The sequence below is a fragment of the Schistocerca nitens genome, chromosome 3 (assembly GCF_023898315.1).
Source record: "Schistocerca nitens isolate TAMUIC-IGC-003100 chromosome 3, iqSchNite1.1, whole genome shotgun sequence".
NCBI lineage: Eukaryota > Metazoa > Arthropoda > Insecta > Orthoptera > Acrididae > Schistocerca > Schistocerca nitens.
Window position 1 is genome coordinate 182,787,074 of NC_064616.1, and position 27,325 is coordinate 182,814,398.

Below are 27,325 nucleotides of genomic sequence, written 5' to 3' on the forward strand. Positions count from 1 at the left end.
AATTGTCATCCATGATGATGAATGCTTCGCCAATATACTGCTGATATGGTTGCACTGTTGGTCAGAGGATGGCATTCACATATCGTACAGCTGTCACGGTGCCTTCCGTGACCACCAGCGGCATACGTCAGCCCCACATACTGCCACCCCAAAACAGCAGGGAACCTCCACCTTGCTGCACTCACTGGACAGTGTGTCTAAGGCTTTCAGCTTGACAAGGTTGCCTCCAAACACGTCTCCGACGATGGTCTGGTTGAAGGCATATGCGACACTCATTGATGAAGAGAACATGATGCCAATCCTGAGCAGTCCATTCAGCATGTTGTTAGGCCCATCTGTACTGTGCAGCATGGTGTCGTGGTTGCAAATAGTGACCTCGCCATGGACGTCGGGCATGAAGTTGCGTATTGTGCAGCCTATTGCACACAGTTTGAATCGTAACATGACGTCCTGTGCCTGGACAAAAAGCTTTATTCAACATGGTGTTGCTGTCAGGATTCCTCTGAGCCATAATCCGAAGGTAGTGGTCATCCACTCCAGTAGTGATCCTTGGGCAGCCTGAGCGAGGCATGTCATCAACAGTTCCTGTCTCTCTCTGTATCTGCTCCATGTCCAAACATCGCTTTGGTTCACTCCGAGATGCCTGGACACTTCCCTTGTTGAGAGCCCTTTGTGGCACACAGTAACAATGCAGATGTGATCGAACTGCGGTATTGACTGTCGAGGCACGGCTGAACATGAGCTGTGTACCTCCTTCCAGGTGGAATGACTGGAACTGATCAGCTGTTGGACCCACACTGTCTAATAGGCGCTGCTCATGCATGGTTGCATACATCTTTGTGCGGATTTAATGTCATCTATGAACAGTCAAAGGGACTGCGTCTGTGATACAATATCCACAGTCAATGTCTATTTTCAGGAGTTCTGGAACCGGGGTGATGCAAAACATTTTTAATGTGTGTTTATTGCCACATGCCAGCAATGGAACTTATAGTTAGAACAATAATTGAATGTATACTTAACTTGATCACTGAATAAACAGGTCCATGGTAATTAATTCAAAGAAATAACTTGACTCCGATTTCCCATAACTTTTCATTTATTCTTTCCAGGTATGAGAGATAATTACACATCTATTCAGTCACCATCTCCAATTCACAGATGAATTTTAGTCCAATCTGGGCTATCTTAACCCAGCATAAAACTAAATGAGTATTGCTGACCAAATACTGCCCCGAACTGACTCACACCACTGCAGTCATATTTATGTTTCGACAATGAAAATAAACTTTTTCTTATTCATATATATAATTTTTTGACAGCAAATACCAATTTTCTTCTTGTTCACCTATATAACTTTTTGACAGTCCAAATAAATATTCTGTGCTACTATTAAACAACTGCTCACACCTCCTAAGATATGCATTTCAGAGCCCATGTTTACTAGACATTTTCTCCTGTTTGGTGTAAGGAAACCATCCTGAATATCTGTAAAGGAAATTTAGTTACACCCTATATATGTACTATATAGTACGACAGCCTTGTCTTAAGAATGTATGTGTACAGATTGGTTATTTCACTAATAATTAGTTACTTAAATATTCACATTTAGTAACAAATTTAATGATATGAATACACTTTTCCTCCAGTCAGTTATGTGCTACTACAAAATATTGAAACACAGACTAAAAAATGATACACACTGTTGAAGGATATGATGTGGTCTGAATACAAAATGTAACTTCTGTGATAATCTGTGCGCATTTTGAAGTTCATTATTTGTTTTCACAGAAATGAGGCTCTGTACAAGGCTGCATCATCATCCACAACTACAACCACCACTACCACTCAGGCTCCACCTCCACCCCCACCACCTCCACCTCCACCTGCTCGTAGGCCTCAGGGAGGTGGCAGGAGGCGACCTTACCGTAGGAGGCGCCCTGTTTATGAGTACTACTATGATGATGAAGAGTATGATGATGCTGATTACTATGATGATGAGGTAACTGTTTTATGTAATATCATGGATAAAAATGTAGGATAATGTGGGTCTAATGGAAAGTTAAAAATGATGCACAGGTAGATGTTTTCAGATGTTCTCTTAATGAAAATGTTTCATTTTTCTGATACCAATAGCTTTTATTATGTTTTATGCCAAGTACAACATATTAAATGCAAATAGTTCACATTTCAAGTGTTATGAAGTTATGTTTATAGCTCTATGAATGAGGTACTAACTTTATTCATCTATTTTTCTCTGTGTGATGAAGTGGACACAACACCCAGGTAAGGAAAATCCTTCTACTTACGTTGACTGTTAATGTACATTAAAAAGATAAACTAAGGTGTATAAGGTTCAGGTGCTGGAAATTCACTTTTATGATTCATCATTTAATATATTTACTAAATCCAAAAGAAAATAGCTGCATCTTCTATCCCGCTTTTGTTTGTTATGTGAAGGAAGTGTCACATTAATAAATAGAAGGGAAGGCAGTATCTCTCTCACACACAGATGAATACATGAATGTAGGTATTTCCCAAATCACACAAGTGTATGAAACAAAAATGTCTTTTCAGAAACCCATCTTCAGTTCACCATTTGTACTTTCCTCACTTGCTCTTTGATGTTGTACTTCCCTTTGTATGTTCACCTGTATGCGGATCGTAATTCATAATTTCTGTGTTGATTGTCAGTTCCATTATTTTTTTTTGTTTTCTGTTTGTGATCCTTTGGATAGATTTAATTTCGTGATTACCTAAATTTTCTAAACTATTGTATTTGTTGATGTTACTAATATTTAATGTATGTGCTAGTTTTATTTCTGGATCATTGATATTTACTGCAGCTGTAGCTACCAATTCTGAAACAGTATTCTTAAGGGAAACTACATTATAGGGCTCTAATAGGTGTAATAAATCTGACTGTTACTATATTAATGTTTTGGTTTGACAGATGAATGGATGTTTGAGTGGTGGGCTTCTGCAGAAAGGATGAGGAATGACAGTGGCTGGGAGGTGGTGGAGAGGGGTGGGGGGAGAAATTAGGGGGGGGAGGGAGAAATGAGGGGGGGAGGGGGCAGAGAGAGAGAGAGAGAGAGAGAGAGAGAGAGAGAGAGAGAGAGAGAGAGATCCCAATTTTTTTGCCATTGTCAGAGCGCAATAACAAGCCAACTAAGACTATTAATTCTCTAGTTTTCTGTCAGAAGTTGTTGTAGTATTTGTTAGTGATGCATACATTATTTGCCAACAACGTGTAATTTAACAAAGCGAGTTATTCATTGTTTAGAATGTTTTTACTATCATTTTGCATAACTTGCTTTAGAAAATTTTCAGTTATTGATAAAAACTTGAGTTCCTTGTGTAGCATAGATGAGGAAGGGATTTTCAGAGTGTTCACAGTACTGCAACTAGGGAGCAGAAACCACCCTGTTAGCTGTGTGACTGCTTCTGGGCCAGGGAAGTAAGATGGGCTGCCATATTGAAACCACTTGGCACAATGGTGAGGGGTTGGTTTGTCCAGTATGGATGTGGTTTTTTGGCAGTTTCCCACATCTTACTAGGCATATACCATGCTGGTGCACATGTTTCACCTCAGACTCACAGACGACATTCTTTGTCACACTTGCATCCAGGATTTACTCTGTACACAGACAGACTGTGTACACTGTTTCAGTCTTGGAGTGTAAAAATAAGACTGATGATCTTCACTGTTTGGTCTTCTTAAACACTTATTCAGTGTCAGGATAATGAGCAGAATTTGGATCAAAGGTATTAAATAAGGCTATTTTTTTGTGAATTTCATCAGAATCCCAAGGTTGTTAAGCTGGTGACACCATCAACTAGCAGAGCGTTCACAAAGTCTGGCAACAGTTGATAATAAGCTAAAAAGACTGCCCCTGTTATGAGTTCTGACACCTCTGCAAGTTAAGTTCCTATGTCAGGTCATGCTGCAATCAGAGATCCAGCTGGATCCATTGTCTAATGTACATTGGTATAGTAGAATTATTTGCTATGGTCATGCAGAATGTGGTTGGTAGTCACTTGCTGTGTAACTGAGTATGCAGACACATGCATATCTCTGACCAAGTGTTGACTAAATATATTTGTCCGGACTTGCAGTCACTTATGAACAGGCACTGTGACGTAACCCGGCAATCGGCTGATGCGTCTGTGTCTGACTGCCACTGGCATTTGTGTGGTTGGTAGAAATTTTATTGTATTCAAACTCCATGGCATATTTATGGCTGTCTGACTACAATAGCAAATTTCATGGAATCCACTGTAGTTCGCATGTAGGAAAACCTGGCTTCCACTTGTGCAAATCACAAAACTGGATTATGCAGCCAGAAGGGTGGTGAGTGCACAGTGAGCCAAGAGACTGAAGGTGCAGGCTTAGTTGATGATTATATCATGTTTTAATTGTATCCTTCCAGTACTGTTGCGTGTTAAAATCATGTCAGATTAGCTGTGAGTCAGAAGCTGTCAGATCAATTACCACGTGTGTCGTAAACAAGGCATCTGGCTTACGAAATGCAACATTTTTGTACAAGAACAATTCTCAGCTTTATTAAGTTATATACAGAAAGGAAGAGGTTGTAATCAGAGAATAAAACTTGGAGACATTCCACCTTATTGTAGTATTATCCCTAAGACCATTAACTAGACTCAAGGCTGTGACTAAGCAACTATTTTTCACAAGGAAGGTACAACATTCATCCAAAGAATAAGTACAACGTCATTGCAAAAACAGCATCTCCGGCGACTGACGTGACAATATTTGAGAGCACAATGTAAATACACTCTCGTGACACCATACAGCACTACGCTGCACTTTCAAGTGGTGGTCTTGGCCACTAAAAGGGTATATTTCATAGCTGTTGTATCAAGTTGAGGACTTCTGTCTCACAGAAGTTTCTTGAGTTAGGATAGGAACACAGGAAGTAGTTGCAGTCTCACTGTTTTTTTTATTATTCTTGCATAGAATAGTTTCAGCTATAAATATCCTTTTTCAGAGCATTTGAGTGAGTTACCATCCAACAAATTCACAGAAGAACACTTTACTGGTGTGTGGGCAGACAAACTGACAGCAAACAGAAATCGGGATGTGAAAGAATAATAAGCAACTAGTTGGATTGTGACTGACTGCTATAGTCCTATCCTTCCTTAATCAATCTATGGTCACTGTTCACAATGATTCCTTACGGAGTCAAAGTTGGTTAATGGTAGTTTCTATTTATAGAGAACCAGAAAAGCTACAATTGAAGCTCCTCTGCTCAAATTTCAGTGCCTGGTTAAAAATCTTAAGAAATAAAAAAGGAAAAAGATTGCAATAGCTGCTGACATCAATGGTAGTATCATTGTTGAAAGCAATGACGTGTCCAAATTCACTGATTTAATAAAAACTTTGGCTTGAATGTAAACGTCATGCTAACCATTAGAGTAAATGCATAGTCAGCGACCTGTGTTAATATGTTTTCACAAATTATGTATTTGAAGATGTTTATAAATTTTGCTTAGATTTAGGAATCTCTGACCACTCTGATTATTCATTGAATCAACTAAAATTAGAAAAGAAATCTCATGTAACAAAAGCCATGTGAAAGGAACTTCAGTGAAAAACATTCAGCTTTATTTAGTAATAAGTTAAGACAAGTTGAATGGCCTTATGACAGCTGTATTTCAGGTATCTAATTGTAACTTTGAAAATTTCTTGAAATTTTTAATGAAATGTTTCCACTACAACCACATGTAACAAAATGACTAGTAAACTTAAATGGATAACTCAGGCTGTAAAAAATTTCTAATACCATGAAGAGGCAATGAACAGAAATATAATAAAAACAGACATTTTACTGAGTATGTTAGACAATATAAAGCCATATTTTTAAAAAAATTGTGAAGGCAGCCAAACAAATGGAAAAGAATATGTTCATTTTACAACATAAAAGTAAGACAAAGGCAGTGTGGTCTGTTGTAAAATCAGAGTAAGGCATTAGAGTTAATAGTAATGAAACATTTAGGATGAAAATAGTTGGTAGCCTTATTGTAAACCACACTCGAATATTAGAGTGTTTAAGTGAATTCTTGATAAAAGAGTAACAGTCACATGTTAAGGTAGCAAAGTATCAGAGTAAAGTAAATCCTTTTGGACTCGACCAAGAAGCTGAGTAACCCACTAATTAAAAAAAAACTCACAATAAAGGACTGTAAAACATTGTATTACCATTAAAAAATTAAAGCTCTGCTGGGTGCAGTGGCCCACTAAAGTAATTAAAGCAGTATGTGACATAATAGCACTCCACTAAATAAAATAATCAACTAACCTTTTGAACAAGAGTGCTTTCCCAATGTGCTGAAATAGCCAAAGTCAGATCTCTGTTCCAGAAAGGGTCAAGGGAAGACATGGGGAACTATTACCTTACTTCCATTCTTTCAAACTTGTTAAAAGTGTTAGAGAAAGTAACTGCATCCATATCAAATATTTTATTGTGAAAATGATATTTTTGTAAGTAACCAGTTTGGATTCCAACCAGGAAAAATACTTTAGATGCAGTGAATAACTGTACTGAAAAGATATGCAAGTTACTGGATCAGTGGAGTGAAGTTTTAGGTATCTTCTGTCATCTTACAAAAGCATTTGTCTCTGTGAATCATGCCTTGCTTATCTACAAACTAGACAAATGTGGGATTAAGGGTAATGGTCTGAAATGGCTCACATCATACTTGCAGAACAGAAAATAAAGGGTAACTATCACTTCAAATGCAGTGAATTATTGTTCTAAATGGAGTACAGCTCACTAGGTGTGCCTCAAGAATCCATTTGGGGCCGCACCTATTCCTACTCTATGTGAATGACTCACCCATAAATATAAATTCTCCATCAGTTGTTTTTGCTGACAGTACTTCTGTTTTAATTGAAAATTACAGTGCAGGAAAATAATGTGTACTCCATTGCGAGCGCACACACTGGTTCCAGTTACATGTGTTGAAACTGAACTTGCAAAAACTCATATGGTACATTTCAAAACCAAGCATTTGAAATGTGTGGAACTTAAAATACTACATAGCAATCATCTTCTGGAAGAAGTTGACACAATCAAATTCCAAGGATTACATTTGGACAAGAACTTAAGCTGGAATACACTTATGGCTTTCTACCAAATAAACTAAGCAGATTTGCATTTGCAGTGCAAATACAAGCAAATTTTACTGACATGAGTACACACAAAACAGCATATCATAGTTATTTTGAATCTTTCATTAAGCATGGTGTAATTTTCTGGAGAAGTTCAAATAGTGTATCACAAATACTAAAATTGCAGAAGGAAATTGTCAGATATATGTATACAGCACAGGAACAGAATCTTGCTGCCCATTATTTCAGAAACTGCAAATCCTAACTGTTCTCTCCATGTACAGTTATGAAATTCACGCAATGGGAATGACAATATATTACAAGTTAATGGGCAAGAATATATTTAATATGAAGACAAAGATTGTGAAAACAAGGCTACAGCAGATTCTGCGGGAGAAATGCTGTTATTCAGTAGAAGAATTCATAGAGAATGAAATGATAATTTTAGCAACGGTTTTTTTATTATATGTATATATAACAAAATTGTATTTTCATTATGATACTGTCTGTTAATATTTGTTTATGGTGAAATTTTTCCACAATTTTGATGTGTCTTCTGTACCTGAATCAAATGATTTAGATTATGTATGTCATGAGACCAATAAACCACAATTCAGTGATGGTGGATTATAGTGTTTAGTATCTCTTCAGTGAAACTTCATGAAAATAATAGTTATCTGTCATTTCAGCAGCTGGTAATACAATAATGCTAAAAGGGTAGTAATTTGTTTGGCATAGCATCTTTAAAATTTAACAGTTACTCCATAAGGTGCACAGTGAAACCCCCATTTTATGTTTTTGTGTGGTCCAGACTTAAAAAATGCAAAACTGAGAAAAAATGCAGAATCAAGGAAAATGTTAAAATGTCCAAAATATGAGAAAGAGCATATGTAATTGACATATATGATTACAAATTATAATCCTCTACAGTACACTATATATAATCTGTATAAGTGAATGAAATTAAATGTACAATACAGTATTTATACCATAATTTGTGGTAATGAGTTTTGTCTGTTCTTAAAAAATCACAGATATCTAACAGCAAGTAAAATTTTGTCAAAATACTGAAACTGGTATCTGGGTGTGAGCTAATCAAGCTGTTTTCCTATGTGTTGCAACCACAAATTTTACATCAAACCACACATTTTTGAGAGATCTTTCCTTTGTGGTCACCCAGAAAGAAGAAAAAATTGATGGACATGGTGAGTTTAATTGAAAACTGTGCAGCACGTTGAAAGGAGTCAGAATCTACCATTTCAGGGTCTGCATCTTCCTCCCATAGACAATGGTACTGAAGCTTACTCTGGAGACATAAGTGTAGTCACCTCAAGTTTAGTGCTTGTAAACTTTCCCTTGTTCATTCTGCTGAGTGATCAAAGTGGAGCATTCTGCACTACTGCCAATGTGCGCCATTTGCACTTCGAACTCATCGTTTACTGTTGTGTAAACACAGCAGGTTGTGTGAAAACACATATATATACACATGATTTTTCCTTCAGATAAAGAACTTATTTATGCCAATGAATGTGAAATAATGTTAAGGCTGCTGTGGTTCCAGTATTTCTCTGTCTCAACAATCCATTACATTTATAACAATCTGTGTGCCATCAAAACACATTAAGCACCACTGAGCACTGCAACAAAATTGAACAAGCCATTGTACAACTATTCACTGAACATTTCCTGTTAATTGTGGTGCCACACATAGCAAATGGAGTAGCTTATATTGGCAGCAGTCCATAGAGGTGTGACAAGTTCTAGATTCTCTCAACAGGCTCTGAGCAGAACTATTGTAAGTAAAATTAATGCACAGTAGAGAAAGGCATAAGAGCTGTAACTATATAAATTACACCTAAGAAAAAGCCGCAGTCACTCTATTTGCTATACACCACTCACACCAGCCATTCTTTGGAACAAGCTGCCAAGTAAGCTTGCTGTTTATCACTCTATACAGGGTGGTCCATTGATCATGACCAGGCCAAATATCTCATGAAATATGTGTCAAATGAAAAAACTACAAAGAACAAAACTTGTCTAGCTTGAAGGGGGAAACCAGATGGCGCTATGGTTGGCCCGCTAGATGGTGCTGCCATAGGTCAAACGGATATCAACTGCGCTTTTTTTAAAAATAGGAACCCCCATTTTTTATTACCTATTCATGTAGTACGTAAAGAAATTTGAATGTTTTAGTTGGACCACTTTTTTCGCTTTGTGACAGATGGTGCTGTAATAGTCACAAACATATGTCTCACAATTTTAGATGAACAGTTGGTAACAGGTAGGTTTTTGAAATTAAAATACAGAACGTAGGTACGTTAGAACATTTTATTTTGGTTGTTCCAATGTGATACATGTACCTTTGTGAACTTATCATTTCTGAGAATGCATGATGTTGCAGCGTGATTACCTGTGAATACCACATTATTGCAATAAATGCTCAAAATGATGTCCGTCAACCTTAATGCATTTGGCACTACGTGTAACGACATTCCTCTCAATAGCGAGTAGTTCGCCTTCCATAATGTTCGCACATGCATTGACAATGCGCTGATGCATGTTGTCAGGCATTGTCAATGGATCACAATAGCAAATATCCTTCAACTTTCCGCACGTAAAGAAATCTGGGGACATCAGATCCGGTGAACATGCGGGCCATGGTATGGTGCTTTGAAGACCAATCCACATGTCATGAAATATGCTATTCAATACCAATTCAACTGCACGCTAGCTATGTGCTGGATGTCCATCATGTTGGAAGTACATTGTCATTCTGTCATGCAGTGAAACATCTTGTAGTAACATCAGTAGAATATTGCACCATTTAGATTGCCAACGATAAAACGGAGGCCAATTATCCTTCCTCCCATAATGCTGCACCATACATTAACCCGCCAAGGTCACTTGTCGCACTGCTGTTGGTGAATGACGATTAGTTGCTAAATAGAATGCATGTCATCGTCCCATAATTTCTCTTGTGCCCAGTGGCAGAACTGTACATGATGTTCAAAGTAGTCGCCATGCAATTCCTGGTGCATAGAAATATGGTATGGGTGCAACCGATGTTGATGTAGAATTCTCAACACCGACGTTTTTGAGGTTCCCTACTCTCGTGCAATTTGTCTGTTACTGATGTGTGGATTAGCTGTGACAGCAGCTAAAACACCTACTTGGGCATCATCATTTGTGGCTGATGTTTCACATGTGGCTGAAAACTTCCTGTTTCTCAAATAACGTAACTATCCAGCGAACAGCCCGGACACGTGGATGCTGTCGTCCAAGATACCGAGCAGCACATATAGCACACGCCCATTGGGCATTTTGATCACAATAGCCATACATTAACACGATATCGACCTTTCCCGTAATTGATAAACGGTCCATTGTAACACAGGTAATGTATCACGAAGCAAATACCGTCCACATTGGCGGAATGTTAAGTGATACCACGTACTTATACATTTCTGACTATTACAGTGCCACCTATCACAAAGCGAAAAAAGTGGTCCAACTGAAATATTCATATTTCTTTATGCACTACACGAATATGTAGAGTTCCTATTTTTAAAAAAAACGCAGTTGATATCCATTTGACCTATGGCAGCGCCATCTAGTGGGCCAACCATAGTGCCATCTGGTTTCCCCCTTCAAGCTAGAGAAGTTTTGCTCTTTGTAGTGTTTTTGTTTGATGCTTATTTCGTGAGATATTAACCTGGTCGCTATCAGTGGACCACTCTGTACACTAGAAACCACTGTATTAGCATGACATCACCATGTTATACAACTACTGGCTACAGGTGGAAAACAAACATCCGAGATGATGTAATCTGGCAGTTTCTGACATATTTCACAGTTTTCAGTTTATTTCACCATGTGGGCTATAAATTCTTACTATTTTTGAAGGGAACATAATGAAAGGACCCTCAAAACTGTGTAATTTGTGGCAGTAGTGTGTTGGGAAATGGCTCAACTGCCTCATACATAATTAGCAAAAGTGATAGTCTTTACAATTACATATCATGCAATATTTATAGTGGCCAAACGTACTTTTTTCCTGATAGGTCTGTTATATGACTTAAAATTTTGAAATTTCTTTCTTGTTTGTTTATGGATCTGTGATTTGGTTATGTCAGTTGACATTATCAGTGTTGGTAGAATTGACTCCTAGGAGCAGAAGTTTTATTTCAAGCTCAGTGAGAGGAATGGGGACATGAAAAAATGAGTTTAGTTCCCCAATTGATGTTACAAACTTATTAGAAGTCAGGTCAGTGAATTTCTGTATCCTGTGTAAAATGTAAATATAAAAGAAAACTCAGGCACCACAGTTTCACTTGTGCCCTTTAGTACTACTGCCAGTCTTTATGATCTATAGTGTGTGGTGAGAAGTATAACATGAGTAGTGCTTGTAGTCGTCGTAACTGTATCGTGCAAGATTTGAATACAGAAGTCTTTAAAATGTCCTATCACAAAAGAAATCATTCTGGACACAGAAATTCTCAGCAGCTACAAGCTAAAGTGTCTTCATCAGTTAGGAGATGCAGCAATTTTTATTATATGCACTGTATATGACTGAAACAAAGTAGCAAGGAAAAGTATAAAATACGAGGGCTATCCACAAAGTACATTACATTTTGGAATTAAAAATAAATGAAGTATTGAAAATTTTTTTTATTATATAGACTACAGATGAAAGCCACACTTAAATACTACTTTTCTACATAGTTGCCATTTAAATTAAGGCACTTATCGTAGTGATGGACGAGCTTGGAAATTCCTTAGTCGTAAAATTCGGCCACCTGCGCCTTCAACCACTTGGTTATCTCTTCTTGAAGCTGTGCGTCGTCATCAAAACACTGCATAGCCAACCTCTTCTTCATTGCTGGGAATAATTGGAAGTCGCTCGGTGCCAGGTCGGGACTGTACGGCGGATGAGGAAACAATTCCCACTTAAAAGATTCGAGAACTTCAAGAGTGGCATTTGCCGTGTGGGCCCGGGCGTTGTCGTGAATCAGCAAGATCTTTGAGCCCAAGTTTCCCCTGCACTTGTTTTGTATTGCTCTTCTGAGATTGTGCAGAGTTTGTCAATACCTTTGAGATTTTATTGTAGTGCCACAAAAATCACACCTTTTCTGTCCCAAAAGACAGTCGCCATCACCTTTCTTGCCGACATTGTCTGCATGCATTTCTTGGGTTTTTGGGGGGAATTTGTGTGCCCCCACTGCATTGACTGCAATTTTGTCTCGCAGTTCACATGCTTAACCCATGTTTTGTCACCAGTAATGATGCGATCGAGTAATGAGTCGCCATCTTTCTTGTAAGTGTTCAAAAACGTTAACGCTGCAGCCATTCGCTGAGTTTTGTGAATCTCTGTCAAGATTTTTGGTATCCATCTTGCACAAAACTTGTGGTAACCAAGCTTTTTGGTAATGATTTCATGCAAAACAACTTCATGAAATTTGTGGATAACTCGTAGAGAGTTCCGTTATTGTGAAATTACGGTTTTCACGTACCGCGGCATCGACTTTTTTGACAAGTTCGGCAGTCACTATGCTGGGTCTTCCACTTGGCTTTTCATCGTGAACGTTAGTTCGGCCATTTTTAAATGTTATGACCCATTGATGCACTCCACCTTCAGTGATTATGTTGTCCCCATACACTTCACAAAGCTATCAATAGATTTCTATCGGTGTACAGATTTTTGCAGTCATAAACCATATTACAGCACGCACTTCACACCTCGCGGCATTTTCGATTAATGCTGACATTTCAAACTGTCACAGTAACTCAACGGAGTACAGCATGAACCTCTCACTAGCATGGCAGGATGCCGACTGAGCAGCGGAATGCCATGACAACAAGATGCCCGCGCTATCCCCGCCCCTAACGGACACAAACGAAAACGTAATGACCTTTGTGGATAGCCCTCGTATCACAGCAACTGAGTGGTTATAAACCATAAGCATAAATATGGACATCTTCTTGAAGACAAATTTTGTCACTATTACTGTTATTAAACTTCCTGGCAGATTAAAACTGTGTGCCGGACTGAGACTCGAACTCGGGACCTTTGCCTTTTGTGTGCAAGTGCTCTACCAACTGAGCGAGCCAAGCACAACTCAAACCATCCTCACTGCTTCAGTTCTGCCAGTACCATGTCTCCTACCTCCCAAACTTCACAGAAGCTCTTCTGCAAACCTCGCAGAACTAGCACTCTAATACTACTGTCATTGTTTAACGTTCTCATTATGAGCAGCACTTTATATGCTCACCACACTTCATATTCTTGCAGCAGCTTTGATTTATAGTTTCTGTGCCTGTTTGTATGTTATAATCCAGTACTTTAGGAATTACAAATGTTTTGTTGAAGGACCATTCTCCCTCTCCACACATTCAGCACGCAAGACCAATTTACGTGTGTAAGTGTAGTGTTGTGGCTGCAGTGGCTGTTGGGTGATGTAACAAGTCAGCAGTCAATAAGAGCTCATTAGCTGGAAATGGCTGATGTTTGCTTGATTCTGACTGAGCATATTCGTCAAAATCCAGTGTTTGAATTTAAAAGGTTGATGAAGTCAAGTGACAAGTCGAGTAAGAATGTAGAATTGATGTAAACATTACTAGGAAGAAACATAAAATCAGAGAATTTTTAGCATTGACCTTACAGGATTTTCACAGGAGCTAGGCATTTATGGCGTAGAATCAGGAAAAATGTAAAATCAGAGAATGTAAAACTGAATTTCCACTGTAGTGAGATTTATTGTCTTAAGAAATTTTAGTCCATTTTCAATTTTGCATTTACATATCTCTGTATCTCTGTCTTTCGGTATTCATGTAATGATCAGAAGTAAGAACCATAATACAATATTTAACAGTGAAACAATGGCACTGGAAAGAATAAAGTCTTCTCTGACACTGTCAGTATTAATGGAAATATGATCCATTGGCTGACTTTATGTGACCAAAACTTCTTAGGTTTTTTGTCAATTCAGTAGATAAGCTATAGGTTTTCAATTCATATATTTCTCCACAAACATTTATACCTTCTAAATTTATTTGTTTTTTCCATATAAATCTGTTTCACTATACATGTCAGACACAGAATTTACCTACAGGTACATTAATCGAACTGAAGTGTATATAATTAAATATTGTATATTAACAGATAGCTTAAAGTGGACAGATCACCTACAACTTAACTACACACAAGTCTACATGATTAATGAAGTTGCATGTATGAGATACTACAAGAATCCAGACACTTATGTTCTGCAAAATGGAGCTCTAAATGTCACTACAGGCAGGTATGCCAGTATGAAAGCTACCCATATTGATTGTTGGTGATGGTATTATGATGGGAGAATGTGAAAGAACTACCACAGCTAAACAAAGATCAGGTAGACCTCTTGTACTGACAGACAGTGATTGTGGAAAGCTGAATGTAATTAGCAGAAGGAATCACTCATGAATTCCAAAGTGCTGCCCACAGTCCAGCTAACACAGTGGTTGTGTGTAAGTAGTTAAAAGAAGGGAGTAAAATGGTTGAGCAGCTCCTAACAAGCCACACACTTCTGTAGTCAGTGCTAAGCAATGCTGAAGTGGTGTAAAGATTGATACCACTGGACAGTAGCTGACTGGGAACAACTTATTTGTGGTGCTGAATCATGCTAGACTCAGTGGCAACCTAACAGAAGGATTTGAGTGTGACGAATTCCTGGAGAACTTTGCTTGCATTCATTTGCATTGCCAACATTGAAGTACAGAGATGATGGTGTTATGATGGAGGGGGGTGTTTCTCATTGTGGTCCCTTTATTGCACTCAAGAGAACACTAAATGTAGAAGTATATGAACGTATTGTGTACTGCATACAGTCAAGGAACAGTTAGGAGAAGACGATTATTTGCATCAGCAAGGCAATGAGCCCTGTCAAAGTAGCATTGTGAGACAATGCTTTATGGACAAAACATTCCAGAAGTGGGATGACCAGAGTCTTGACCTGAACATTCCCTTTGCAATGAGTCAGAACATTAATTTTGCTCCAGACTCCAGTGTTCAACATTACTACCTTGTCTGGTTTTGGATGCTGAGGAAGAATTGCTTGCCATTTCTCGACAGACATGCAGACACCTTATTGAAAGTGTCATCAGAGTTCAAGGTGTCATCAAGGCAGAACATGAAAACTCCCCATATGAATGTTTACTGATAGATGTCTGGGTACTTTTGATCAGATATATGTACTATTTGTTGTTTCCCCAAAAGCCACTGACACATTCAAAGGAGACATTGTTTTCTCCTGATATGTAGCCTGTATTCATTAATAATAGCAAACATACTGAATATTAATACACTTTGATAATCACAATAATTACTATTTTTCAGTGTTTTGATTATTACAGTACAGTTGGATGCTTATGCACTTTCATGTTTCATTGCTTTGCTAATGTTATGCTGCTCTTGCTTTTAAGAAGATTTCCTCAAATTTTTAGGTGGAATATTTAATTCAGGACTATATGAATCACAACCAAGAGCCTGACATATTTGTGTAAATGTTTTCATTTGTTTTCTTGTTTAAGTATTTTCCAGATTAGTTTCACTTTAATCTCAAACTTTACTTTTTGTGCATTATGCGTATTGTCTTTGTGGAGACAGTGAAAAACCTAAAATACTGTTTGTCATGTATCTTCATGTTTTCATTTTGTCTAGTTCTCTGAATTACATAACATTCTTTCACATTTGCATGTTATTCTTTGCATTCATATATTGAGGAGCCTCTCTGAGTTTGTATTGAACTTAACCTCATTGTGTTATTGAAATGCTAGTTTCACAGCACTGTAAGAATATTTTTCAGGTGGTTCTAAACTCCTCACCCACAGTGCCATTCTGGGAGCCTTTCTTTCAAGGGCCCTCCCAGTAATTTAAACTTAAATCTCCTTAATGAGTCATTGTTTACTATTCTATTGCTGGCACATCCCACATCAAAGTAAGATCAGACTAATTTTATTCACAGGAAAGTAAAATAACAAACTAATTCAATTACCCTCTGTCTACACTGAAATAAGATGTTACGATAAGCGCTGTAGCCCTACTGAGCCAGGATGTGAACACAGAGCCTAGAACTTTAACAACTAACCTACTTTAGAAAAATGGAAAGACCGAGTGAATTTGGTGTTTTGAGTCATGTCATGAGCCTCACTTGATAGATCAGCCAATAAGATTATTTCCCATGAAATACATTGCACGTATTCATAATTGCAAGACTTGAACCTTCTGCTTATCATGAGCAGTCTTCTTACATTTGGCTATCCATGCATGATTCTCAGCCAGATCCAAACTGCCATATGTTGTCAACCATGCATCTACAATGTGTACTCATACATCCATTATGTATATACCTGTACAGGTGAGTTATTTTCGGGAAAGTCAATTGCCTGGTGTCAGTGGATAAATACGATTTAGAATTGCCTGTGTTATTCTGAATATGAGGCAAAGTTCCATTGGACATTCATCCATGTAAAGAGGAATAGGTGCTGCAGTGACTACAGCCATTATTAAATACATTACATATCTCCGCAATTGTGAATATGGACAGCCATCAGCTGTAGAATGGAATGATGACAGTGAAAATGAAGGCTGGACTGGGACTAACCCGGATTTCCTGGTTATCGTGAGGAATTGTAGTTTATTAGTCTTAAAACATACATAATCTAAATCATTTGATTCAGGTACAGGAGACACGTCAACATTTTGGTAAAGTTTTACCATATACATACAAGACCTTATTTTAACAAATGGTACCATAACAATAATACAATATAAAAATACACATACAATAAAACAATTTTGTTACACATACAATAAAATACTAACAATTAATTACCCCTTGTTCAAATTATCATGTCATCCTCTATGAATTATTCTACTGAATAGTAGCATTTCTTACACAGAATCTGCTGTAGCCTTATTTTTAGACTGTCTGGCTTCATATTAAATATAGTTTTGCCCATTAGCTTGTTATATATTGTCATCCCCATATACTGTGGAGTTCATACCTTACCATTTGGCTATCCATGCATGACTTATAGCCAGGCCCAAACCTCCATGTGTTGTCAAGCATGCACTCTTGCTTGTTGTCTTACATCCATTACATATATTCCCACAAGGGGAGACATTTTACTTGAAAGTTACTTGCCTGGTGTTGGCAGATAAATTTGATATTGCAGTGCCTGTGTTATTCTGAATATGATGGAAACTTCCTTTGGCCATGTATGCATTTCTAAAGGAAGTGTACATTGTATTCAGAATAACACATGTACTATAATATGGTATTGTCCATGAAAGTCAAGTGCCTAAGTTAATCTGAAGAGAACATTCATTATTGATACCTAGCCATTTAAGACATTTTATTATTTGACCTTAATAATCACACCCTTAACAATTCTACAACAAAGAAAAACATAAAACATTTTCTATTGGTGGCTTTAACATATTTTAGTTAGGATTTAGATTTGGTATGTTTCTTTAGCCACTGAAAGAGTTATATTATACAATAACAACAATTTATATCAATGACTTTGGACATGATTCTGCTGTTTTTACAAAGTGCTACAACTTTGCTATGAGAAAAATGTAAAGTTTGTGCTTGACACAGTAATAGATTTGACTGATACCAAATATATTTGACTTAACAATCATACAGGGTTTGTAATAATTTGAAGTATCGTTTGATAAGAATATAGAATATCTGTCATTGGGGTTAATTACTGTCTCATTGAAAGACTTACTCTGGCTTTTCTGAATAATGATGGAATTTTGCTTGACCCCTCCCCCTCCATCCTCTCCTTTTTTACTTCAGTTATATTTTCCATCAGATTCAGCTGTACAGTTTTGAGAATCTTACTTTCAAGGAAGTAACACAAACTTTACAATCTCATGCATTAGTACAAAATCTGAACCATTCTACCTCACAAAGCATAACAACAGTTCTCAGTAATTAACTTTAGTGATAATGAAATAATTTTATCCCCCATGAATAGCTAAAAAAGTTTGCACATGTTCTGAAAATTATATCTATCCATGTCATTAAACCATTGCCTTCCTTCTTATCCACAGTTTTCCATGAACTTTAATAGCCTCTTTCTTCATATGATGAAATTCTGTCTGAAATACAATACAATTACTACTTATTGGTTCAAGTTAGTCACTGTGTTAATGATTTTACTTTTTTCCTGTTGCTTGGTTATGCATAATCATTGGCATTAAGTTCCCTATTACTGTGATTCGTTATTTGTGTAGAGATCAATGCTCTGTTGGTGGCTTTTGTTGTGACAGGTGGGTGGTGCCATTTAAAGATGATTTTCTGTGTTAGGTGCAACAGTTTTGGACATCAATATTTCCGTAATTGACAGGAAAAAAGGAGAAATAAGCTCTGATTACCTGTAGTACTTATAACACACACTAAAACAAAAGAGTATTACCTGTAAAGCTACAATCTGTTAACTATTTTTAAAATTTTGTTTCAGTTGCCTGTCACTGGTAAAGACTTAGCACCAAGTGGACCTGGACGTCACAACCGTAACCGTCCAAGAAGACCACTACCATCTGATGAACCAGAGCGGAGACCATCCCGCACTGATGATTTAGAGCCTGCTATAGCAGATGAAAGAAAAGTTGAACCGAAGTCACGACCTTCCTCCTCTGTGTATGATAGACCACGTGTACCTCCCAAGATAAGACGACCTGTTCCCAAAAACGAAAGGGATAAATACGATTACAACACTCAACCTCGTGCACAGTCAAGCACACCTGGATCAGCAGAGGATCAAGATTACTCAAGACCCAGTCAGCAGCCTCCTCCAAAAGCTGCCCCTGCAAGTAAAGAACCAGATGATGCTGATTACTATGATGACGAAGAAGAAGAATATCTTCCACCAGCCCGACCTTCTACAGGAAGCTCCAGGAATAGAAATCCTGATTACTACCCTCCTACTGCAGAAAGGGAATTGAGAAGACCTAGTTCTGGTGGTGGAAGAAATGTCAGGAGACGAGGTCCTGGAGGTAGACGACGGTATGTTGGGCAAGTGGAAACAGCAACCCCCTACTCTCCTACCAGTGATGAAGACTATGAAGATGAGGAACTGCCTAGAAGGCCAGTACGACCTTCAGGTGCTGGTGGGAGAAGGCGTGTTCAGGCTTCCTATCCAGATGCATATTCACCACAGCAAGCACAGAGACCGTATGCAACCCAGCAACGATCAAGTGGAAGCCAAGCTTCAAGATACAAATATAGTGAGGAAGATCTAATCGATGAAGACCCTGTTCCTGCACCACGTCCTGCATATATTAGCCCTAGTGCAGGAGGTAGGCAGAATTACATGTCACACAAGAGAAATTCACAACCACAGCAGCAACCAGAGTTTCTGTATGATGAATACAGTGGGACACAAGCTAAGTCACCTCCATCTGGCCCTGGGGGCTACAGAAGACAAGAAAACAAAAAAACCTCTTCAACTGCAGCACCCCGTGCACCGTCAGGATATGCTGCAGATCTGCTAGATGAGGACTATTATGATGATGAAGAAGCTGAGGAGGAAGTTATTCCATCATATAACACTCGTTCTAGGCAACCTTCAAGGGATGCAAATCCACCCAACTATAGTTCCTCCTCTAGTGGTGAATACACAGGACGCCAGCCTGCGTACAACAAACGACCTCCACCACAGTCAAGCCGTGCACCTGTTAGCTCACTGCCAAGATCTCCACAGGTCCAACCAGGGAGGATTCCTGCCACTGCTTCTCAGAAGCCAGACAATATCTCCCCAACCTTACCAGATCAGTCAGCAAGAAAGAATTATTATGAAGATGAATCAAGTGAACAGACAAGCAGTAGCTATCGTCCAAAACCCAAACTGACATATGTTGAGGACCAACCAGTTTCACCTCAACGAAACATCAGTCCACCATCCGGAAACCCAACAACAGTCAACAAAAATCCATCTACTGCTGAATCGGAAAGGTCAGGTTCATTATCCAATAAAACTGATAAAGAAGCTCCAAGTGGAGCAACTTCAAGAGGATCTTCACAAACTTATAGCAATTTTCGCACAAAAGCTCCATTTATAGGACCCAACTCAAGAAATGCAGAAGCAAAATATCAAGATAATGTAGTAACAACCCCAAAGTCAGCTGGTGGAGCACCAGCTTCTAGTCAGTATCCGTCAGCACCTGAAGTGACAGGAGGCAACAAAAACAGTGCAAATAATCCACGTTTAACAGGTATTGATAATGCTCCATTGCCCTCATCATCACAACAGGGCAAAGGCAATCCAGGTATTAGAATACCTTCCAAAATAGTTATCAAGCCAATAGACAGAGATGCAAGGATACAAAATGTTTTGGCAGATCTAAATGAGCACGACATTGATGTGACCATCAATGATGCTTTACATCCTACTCTTCATCCAACTAGAAGTATAACCAGTGGCTTTGTACCAACGACACAAGAGGAAACTCAGAGTGGTCCCAGCACATTAAATAAAAGGGTAGCTGGGCAAAGGTATCAGGCTCAGCTTCCATCTGGACCCCGTGGTTCTGTATCTTATCTGACATCCTCTGCTTCACAGAGGTACATAACAAGAACACCATTCAATATCAATTCCAATGAAAGATTAGAAAGTGGAACAAACATTTATTTGCCTCATGATCAAAGTACTGGTCCTGGTGGAAAGGTAGAGTTCGCAGTGCCATCAGAAAGACCAAATAACAGGCATCGACAGAAAGAAATTCCCATACAGCCTGTGCCTTCAGGTCCATTAGATTACAGAAGTACACAAACAAAACAGCAGCAAGGACCTTTGTATAGTCAGCAGAGAGACAGTAGTGCTGAGTACTACTGAACATACTGAAACTTGATTGAAAAACTTCTAGTTTCATCCAGACATTTCTTGTTAAATTTTGTGAAGAAAATTAAGTTATGTTGACTTTTTTATGTGTGTATATTTTCCAGAATAGAGTGACTATAAAATCCTGTGAATATTTTCATAAATTATGTATGTTAGAAAACCAACAGAGCATGTTACACCTATTTCATTACTGAATGTCTTTCAACCTAAAGAACCATTGAAGGAATTTTTAGCCATCATCCCCATGGCTTTTAATGAGGCCCAAAATGTGTACTCTGCCATAACCCATTAAAAAAATAAAAAAATCAAGATTGTGTTTATTTCTTTCTTGAGGAAAATTTGTTAAGTTTGAGTAGAAATCCCATAACAGAACAATTTCATTTTGAAGTGATATGTGAGAGAATGTAGCTGAAACTATATGGGGTTTGACAAGTCTAGTTCTATTACTGTCTGAATGACCAAAGAACTGTGGTTGTATTATGGGTACTGTTCACACAGAGCAACCTTTTGTACCACAATGTTTAAAGGTAAAATATGAATCAATCCTTCTGTATTATGTTACTCATATTGAAACAGAAGACAAAGGTAAGTAATCTGTGATAGCACATCTCTACGAACTGCAAAAGAAGAAATTCTGTGCTACTGTTGTGACAATAGTAAAGTAAACTTCCTCAAATATTAAAAAATGGCACTTGAGACATCTGAAAGCAGTATAAAGAGAAAGAAAATTATAACCTTAAATTTATGTTTTCTTTATCTATAGCCATATTACTAGTTTCATGCTAGTCTTTGTCATCTGAGATGATTATGCATTCTATTTAAGTTACAGGTGTTTGAGCTACACTCTATGGCCCTCTCAAAATTGGAAATAGGATCCATTTATTGGAATGAAATGTGTGAAAGTGTTTGCACATTCTGTATGCAATCAACTTTTATTTAAAAGGACATAGTGTAAATGTAGGAAAATTAAAATACGAGAGTTGTCCAGAATGTAATGCATCATTTTTTTCTCAGCTGAAAACAATGCTACAAATGTGAAACTTTATGTATGTATTATTTGAAATCTGAGAGAGTACACCAAGTTGCTGTCACTTCTGACAGATAGCGTAGCTCCAGGACAGTTTGAAAATGCTGTCTGTAGGTGATGTACATTACAAGCAATGTGCTGGCATTGAATTTCTCACTGCAGAAAAAGAAACTACAGGAAATACTCACAAACGCTTGTGCAAAGTGTATGGAGCATCTGAAGTTGACAGAAGTACAGTTAGTTGCTGGGCTTGGAGGGTGAGGTCATCAGAATGTGATGTGACAGAGCTCCACGATTTGCAGTGGTTGGGGAGATCATCCGCGGCTGTCACACCTGACAGACCTGACCTAGCTCCCTTGGACTTCCACTTGTTTGGGCGATTACAGGATGCCACTCATGTTAGACATTTTGAGGATGAAGAGGAGGTGATTCACACAGTGAAGCACTGGCTCTGCCACCAGGACAAGGACTGGTCCTGACAGAGCATACATGCTCTTGTTTTGGGCTGGAGATTGTGTGGAAAAATAGGGTGTGTAGATAAAACACCATTCTTTCATGTTTGTAATTCTCATTATGTTCAATAGAGAATTATTGAAGAAAAAATGGTGCATTACTTTCTGGGCAACCCTCATACTTAGGCAGAAGTGAAACCTGAGTTGGCTGAGTGGTCCTCACTGCAGTCCTCCCACCAATTAAAAATCATTGACAGTAACAGAAATTGAACTGGGTTCTCTGCACTGGATTCACACAAACTGACCTCTCAGCTATAGCTATATAGTTTTGTGGTCTCTTCATCCAAATGCCATTTTTGTTGATTGGACCGTAAATCTTCCTGAGAATTTTTCTTTCCTGCTTTTCTATTTCCTTAATTTTTGAATGATCATCAATCACCATTGTTTCAGCTGCATAGATTGCTTCTGGAAGAATCACTGTTGTATAGTGCCTTAATTTTGCATCTGTCAAAATGCACTTCTTGTTGTAATGCGTCCATGTTAGCTTGTAGGCCTTCTGGAGCTTGGTGATTCTTTGTTCATTGTCAACTCGGTTTAATCCTGAGGACTGTATAGTTTCACCGAGGTATTTAAAAAGGCTGACTTGTGCAATTTTACCATATTTTGTTATTAAAGGGGATTTATTTTCTGGCTGCCTTTCCATATATTGGGTTTTCTCATAAGATATCTGTAGTCCGTTTTTTTTGTGAAATTTCATGTAGTTTTTTCACTGCGTGAATCGCTTCCATTCTGTTATTGGTGATAATTGCAATATCGTCAGCGAAAGCAAGGCATTTGACTTTAATTTGGTTCTCTTTCTTGATACCAATTTGGATACCCTTTACGTGAGGTTCCCATTCCCTGATTATCTTTTCTAGAACAATATTGAAAAGGATTGGGGATAGTCCGTCCCCCTGTTGGACTCCAGATTTGATTTCGAAGGGTTCTGATACTTCACCCATGAATTTCACTTTGGCCGTTGTTCCTGTAAGTGTCTGTTCTGTGATTTTTCGTGTCTTTCAGTCGATCCCAAATTCCTCCATGATTTTAAACAGGGTTCCACGACCACTGAATCGTATGCTTTCCTGAAGTCGATGAATGTAACTACTGTGTTTCTGCATTTCCTCATTTGTAATATTGTCTTTAAGCACCAGATCTGTTTTGCACATGAGCGTCCTTTTCTGAATCTGGCCTGGTATTCACCAATTAGTGTATCTGCTAGGTATTCTATCCTGTTTAAAAGCACTTTGGAAAAGATTTTGTAAGCGACTGGGAGCAGGGAAATTCCTCTGTAATTGTTCATGTCTGTCTTGTCGCCCTTTTTGTGTAGCGGGTGAATTATAGTGCATTTCCAGTCCTCTGGTATCTGCTCCATTATCCATATGTCTGACATTATATGGTGTAATTTCTGCATAAGTATAGGATCCCTTAGTTTCCAGAACTCAGCAATGATCCCATCTTCTCCTGGTGCTTTGTTATTTTTCAACTGCTTGACTATCTCCATAATTTCTTAAAGATCCAGGGCATGTGAGTCTCGGTGTGTGAAAACTGGAGAAGAGAAGACAAGTTTTTCTTGGGGTGGTTCGCAGTTGAGGAGGGAACTGAAATACTGGGCTAAGATTTTGCAGTTATTTTTCGTGTTGGTTTCCAAAGAGCCATCGGGTTTCTTGAAGCAAAAGCTAGGCGCTTGGTATCCCTGTAAGTTTTCTCTGAAAGTCTTATAAAAATTTCTTGTATTATTTTTGATGAAATCCTGCTGGATTTCAGAGAGTCTGTTGTTGTCATATCCCCGTTTTTCTTTTCTAATTATTTTTGAGGTCTGTTTTTGAGTTTTAAGAAAATTCTCCCAGTTTTCTTCAGTTTTGTAACTGCTAAATTTTTTCCATGCAGTTATTCAGTTGTCGACTGCCTCATCACAGGTTGCATTCCACCAGCGATGTTTCCTGTTGCGAGGGGGTTGTCCTAATTTGAGGCCTTCCTGAATTTTCTCTGTTAGTTTCTTCCAGTCTATTGATTTTTCCTGATTAATTTGCATGATGATTTTTTTCTTTGTTGAGTTGCAGATATTCCGGATCTAGTTTGGTACTTTTGGATGGCCTTTTTAGCAATCTGTTGAGTTGGAATTTTGTTTTTATTTGGAGAAGATGATAGTCTGATTCAAAGACACCTTTGCGGGTTCTGATGTTTTGAATTTCTTTTATGTTTTCTTTGGAAATTGCGACATGGTCTATTTGGTACTCATCCTGTCTAAGACTGGGTGATCTCCATGTGGTTAATTTATGTGCAGGTTTTTGAAACTGGGTACTCATTATTTTAAGTCCAAAGTTTCTGCAGAAGTCGATTAGTTTTTCACCATTCTTGTTGGTACGTTTGAGTTTGGTGTGGGGTCCAGTGGTATCTCTGAAATTTTTTTCCTTCCCTAGTTGTGCGTTAAAATCGCCTACTAAGATTTTCACATGGCGCCTAGGTATTTTATTTGTTGTTTCTTCCAGTGTTTCCCAGAAATTGTCCACTGTTTCAGGGTAGATTGTATTGTGGTGATTTGTGGGGGCATGCACATTGATCAGAGTGTATGCTTTATTAGCTGATTTTACTGATAACAGGGAGACCCTTTCATTGGGAGACGTGAAGTCAATAACTGAGTCGAGTACGGAAGTGTGTACAGCGAATCCTGTTCCAAAAAGTGGTAGTTTGTCTCTTACTTTTATGGCAGGTTTGCCCTTGTAGATCCTGTAATTCTGTGTGTTAAAGTGTCCTTCATCTGTGAATCTTTGTCTCTTGCAGTGCAGTGATTTTCAGGTTAAATTTTCCCATTGCATTGGTAAGTTGCTTTAATTTGCCTGTTTTAGTGAGGGTGTTCACATTAATTGAACCAATAAAATTTTTATGTTTCGTTTTGAGAGTGTGAGTAGTTTTTGAGAAGCTCCGATTCATCTCCGCATGGTGTCCCTGATCCCCCAGAATCCGATGATCAGGTGAATCCAGTCTATCGACTGGTGCCTGGGGTAGTGACTCTGTGGTCGTCTTTTCCATCATGCGTTCAAGTTGAATTTTAGTTTTTGTGGTGATCTCTGTTGAGACCACAGGTAGACGACTCGATTTTTGAGTTCGAGAAGATTTTGTGCAGCCGCCTCAATTAGAGGAACAGACACTGGCCGCCAGATGCTGAACAGATACCACTGGGTTTATTGGTTTTTGGTCCACCCTGGGTATTTCATTTCCCCAGTACCACCTATATCTAGGAAGCTTTCCCCTATCCGCCACCTGGGGAGGCGCCCGGTGGGGGTACCAATAACCACACACAGTAAATAATTATTTTACAATTATTATTGCCATTCCTTTGTTTTTCAAAAAATAACATATCATAGAGATGGTGACTTTTTATTGTACACTTAATATTTTCTTTGATGTATTCACAAAAATTATTTTATATCATTCATCAATACTGACCACTATTGGCCCTCAACATGACAACTGTAGCAGCGTCAGATGGTCAGCAAATAATGTTTCATCAAACTTTCATTACTGTTCCTCTGGTAGATTTAATTTTACCAACTACATCATTAATAAAAACCTGTAACTATAGTTATTTCAAAAAAGGGCAGATTCAGAATAACCACATGTATGTTTGCTGAGTGTAGCAGAACTTTCTGCTTTTCATGTGTAACACTAGAGCCTATATCGTTTCTCCTAATTACCTGTAGATGACAAGCTCATGTTGAGGAGTGTGTATGTGATATTCTTCTCAGGTCTGTAGCCAAATGAAACAATCATCTGAACATAATATCCCCTTCATCCACCTGGCCACCATCTACAGGTGAGAACACGGTATGCTAATCTTGCTGAAACTGACTGGTACTGTGAACAGTGGCATTTTTATGTAGAGAGGAAACCCAACAATATGTGTGCCACAAATCGTCACAGACATCCTCTAGCACAAGTGAATGTACAGCACCCCAGTAGTTAAAGCTGTCAAAAATGATAAATCGCTATTGAGTTGTGGTCTTCAGTCCTGAGACTGGTTTGATGCAGCTCTCCATGCTAATCTATCCTGTGCAAGCTTCTTCATCTCCCAGTACTTGCTGCAACCTACGTCCTTCTGAATCTGCTTAGTGTATTCATTTCTTGGTCCCCCTCTATGGTTTTTACCCTCCACACTGCCCTCCAATGCTAAATTTATGATTCCTTGATGCCTCTTAGACACTGGACTTGCATTTGGGAGGACGACGGTTCAATCCCGCATCCGGCCATCCTGATTCAGGAGACCGATGATCTCGCTGTCTGGTCTCCTTCCCCAAAAACAACCAACAACCTTGATGCCTCAGAACATGTCCTACCAACCAGTCCCTTCTTCTTGTCAAGTTGTGCCACAAACTCCGCTTCTCCCCAATTCTATTCAATACCTCCTCATTAGTTAAGTGATCTACCCATCTAATCTTCAGCATTCTTCTGTAGCACCACATTTCGAAAGCTTCTATTCTCTTCTTGTCCAAACTATTTATCGTCCATGTTTCACTTCCAAACATGGCTACACTCCATACAAATACTTTCAGAAACAACTTCCTGACACTTAAATCTAAATTTCTCTTCACCAGAAATGCTTTTCTTGCCATTGCCAGTCTACATTTTATATCCTCTCTACTTAGACCATCATCAGTTATTTCGCTCACCAAATAGCAAAACTCCTTTACTACTTTGAGTGTCTCATTTCCTAATCTAATTCCCTCGGCACCACATGACTTAATTCGACTACACTCCATAATCCTCATTTTGCTTTTG

The 27,325-nt window shown here is 38.4% G+C and overlaps 1 protein-coding gene across 1 annotated transcript in view; it reads left to right on the top strand.

Annotated features, from left to right (window-relative positions):
- Window positions 1-21,337, top strand: part of LOC126248126 (serine/arginine repetitive matrix protein 1-like) — a 348,458-nt gene extending 327,121 nt beyond the window's left edge. Inside the window, exons 6-7 of the mRNA XM_049948812.1 lie at window positions 1,792-2,002; window positions 18,650-21,337. Of these exons, the coding sequence (XP_049804769.1) occupies window positions 1,792-2,002; window positions 18,650-21,022 (2,584 nt within the window). The 3' untranslated portion in view covers window positions 21,023-21,337. The remainder of the gene's footprint in view (window positions 1-1,791; window positions 2,003-18,649) is intronic.
- The last annotated feature ends 5,988 nt before the right edge of the window (window positions 21,338-27,325 follow it).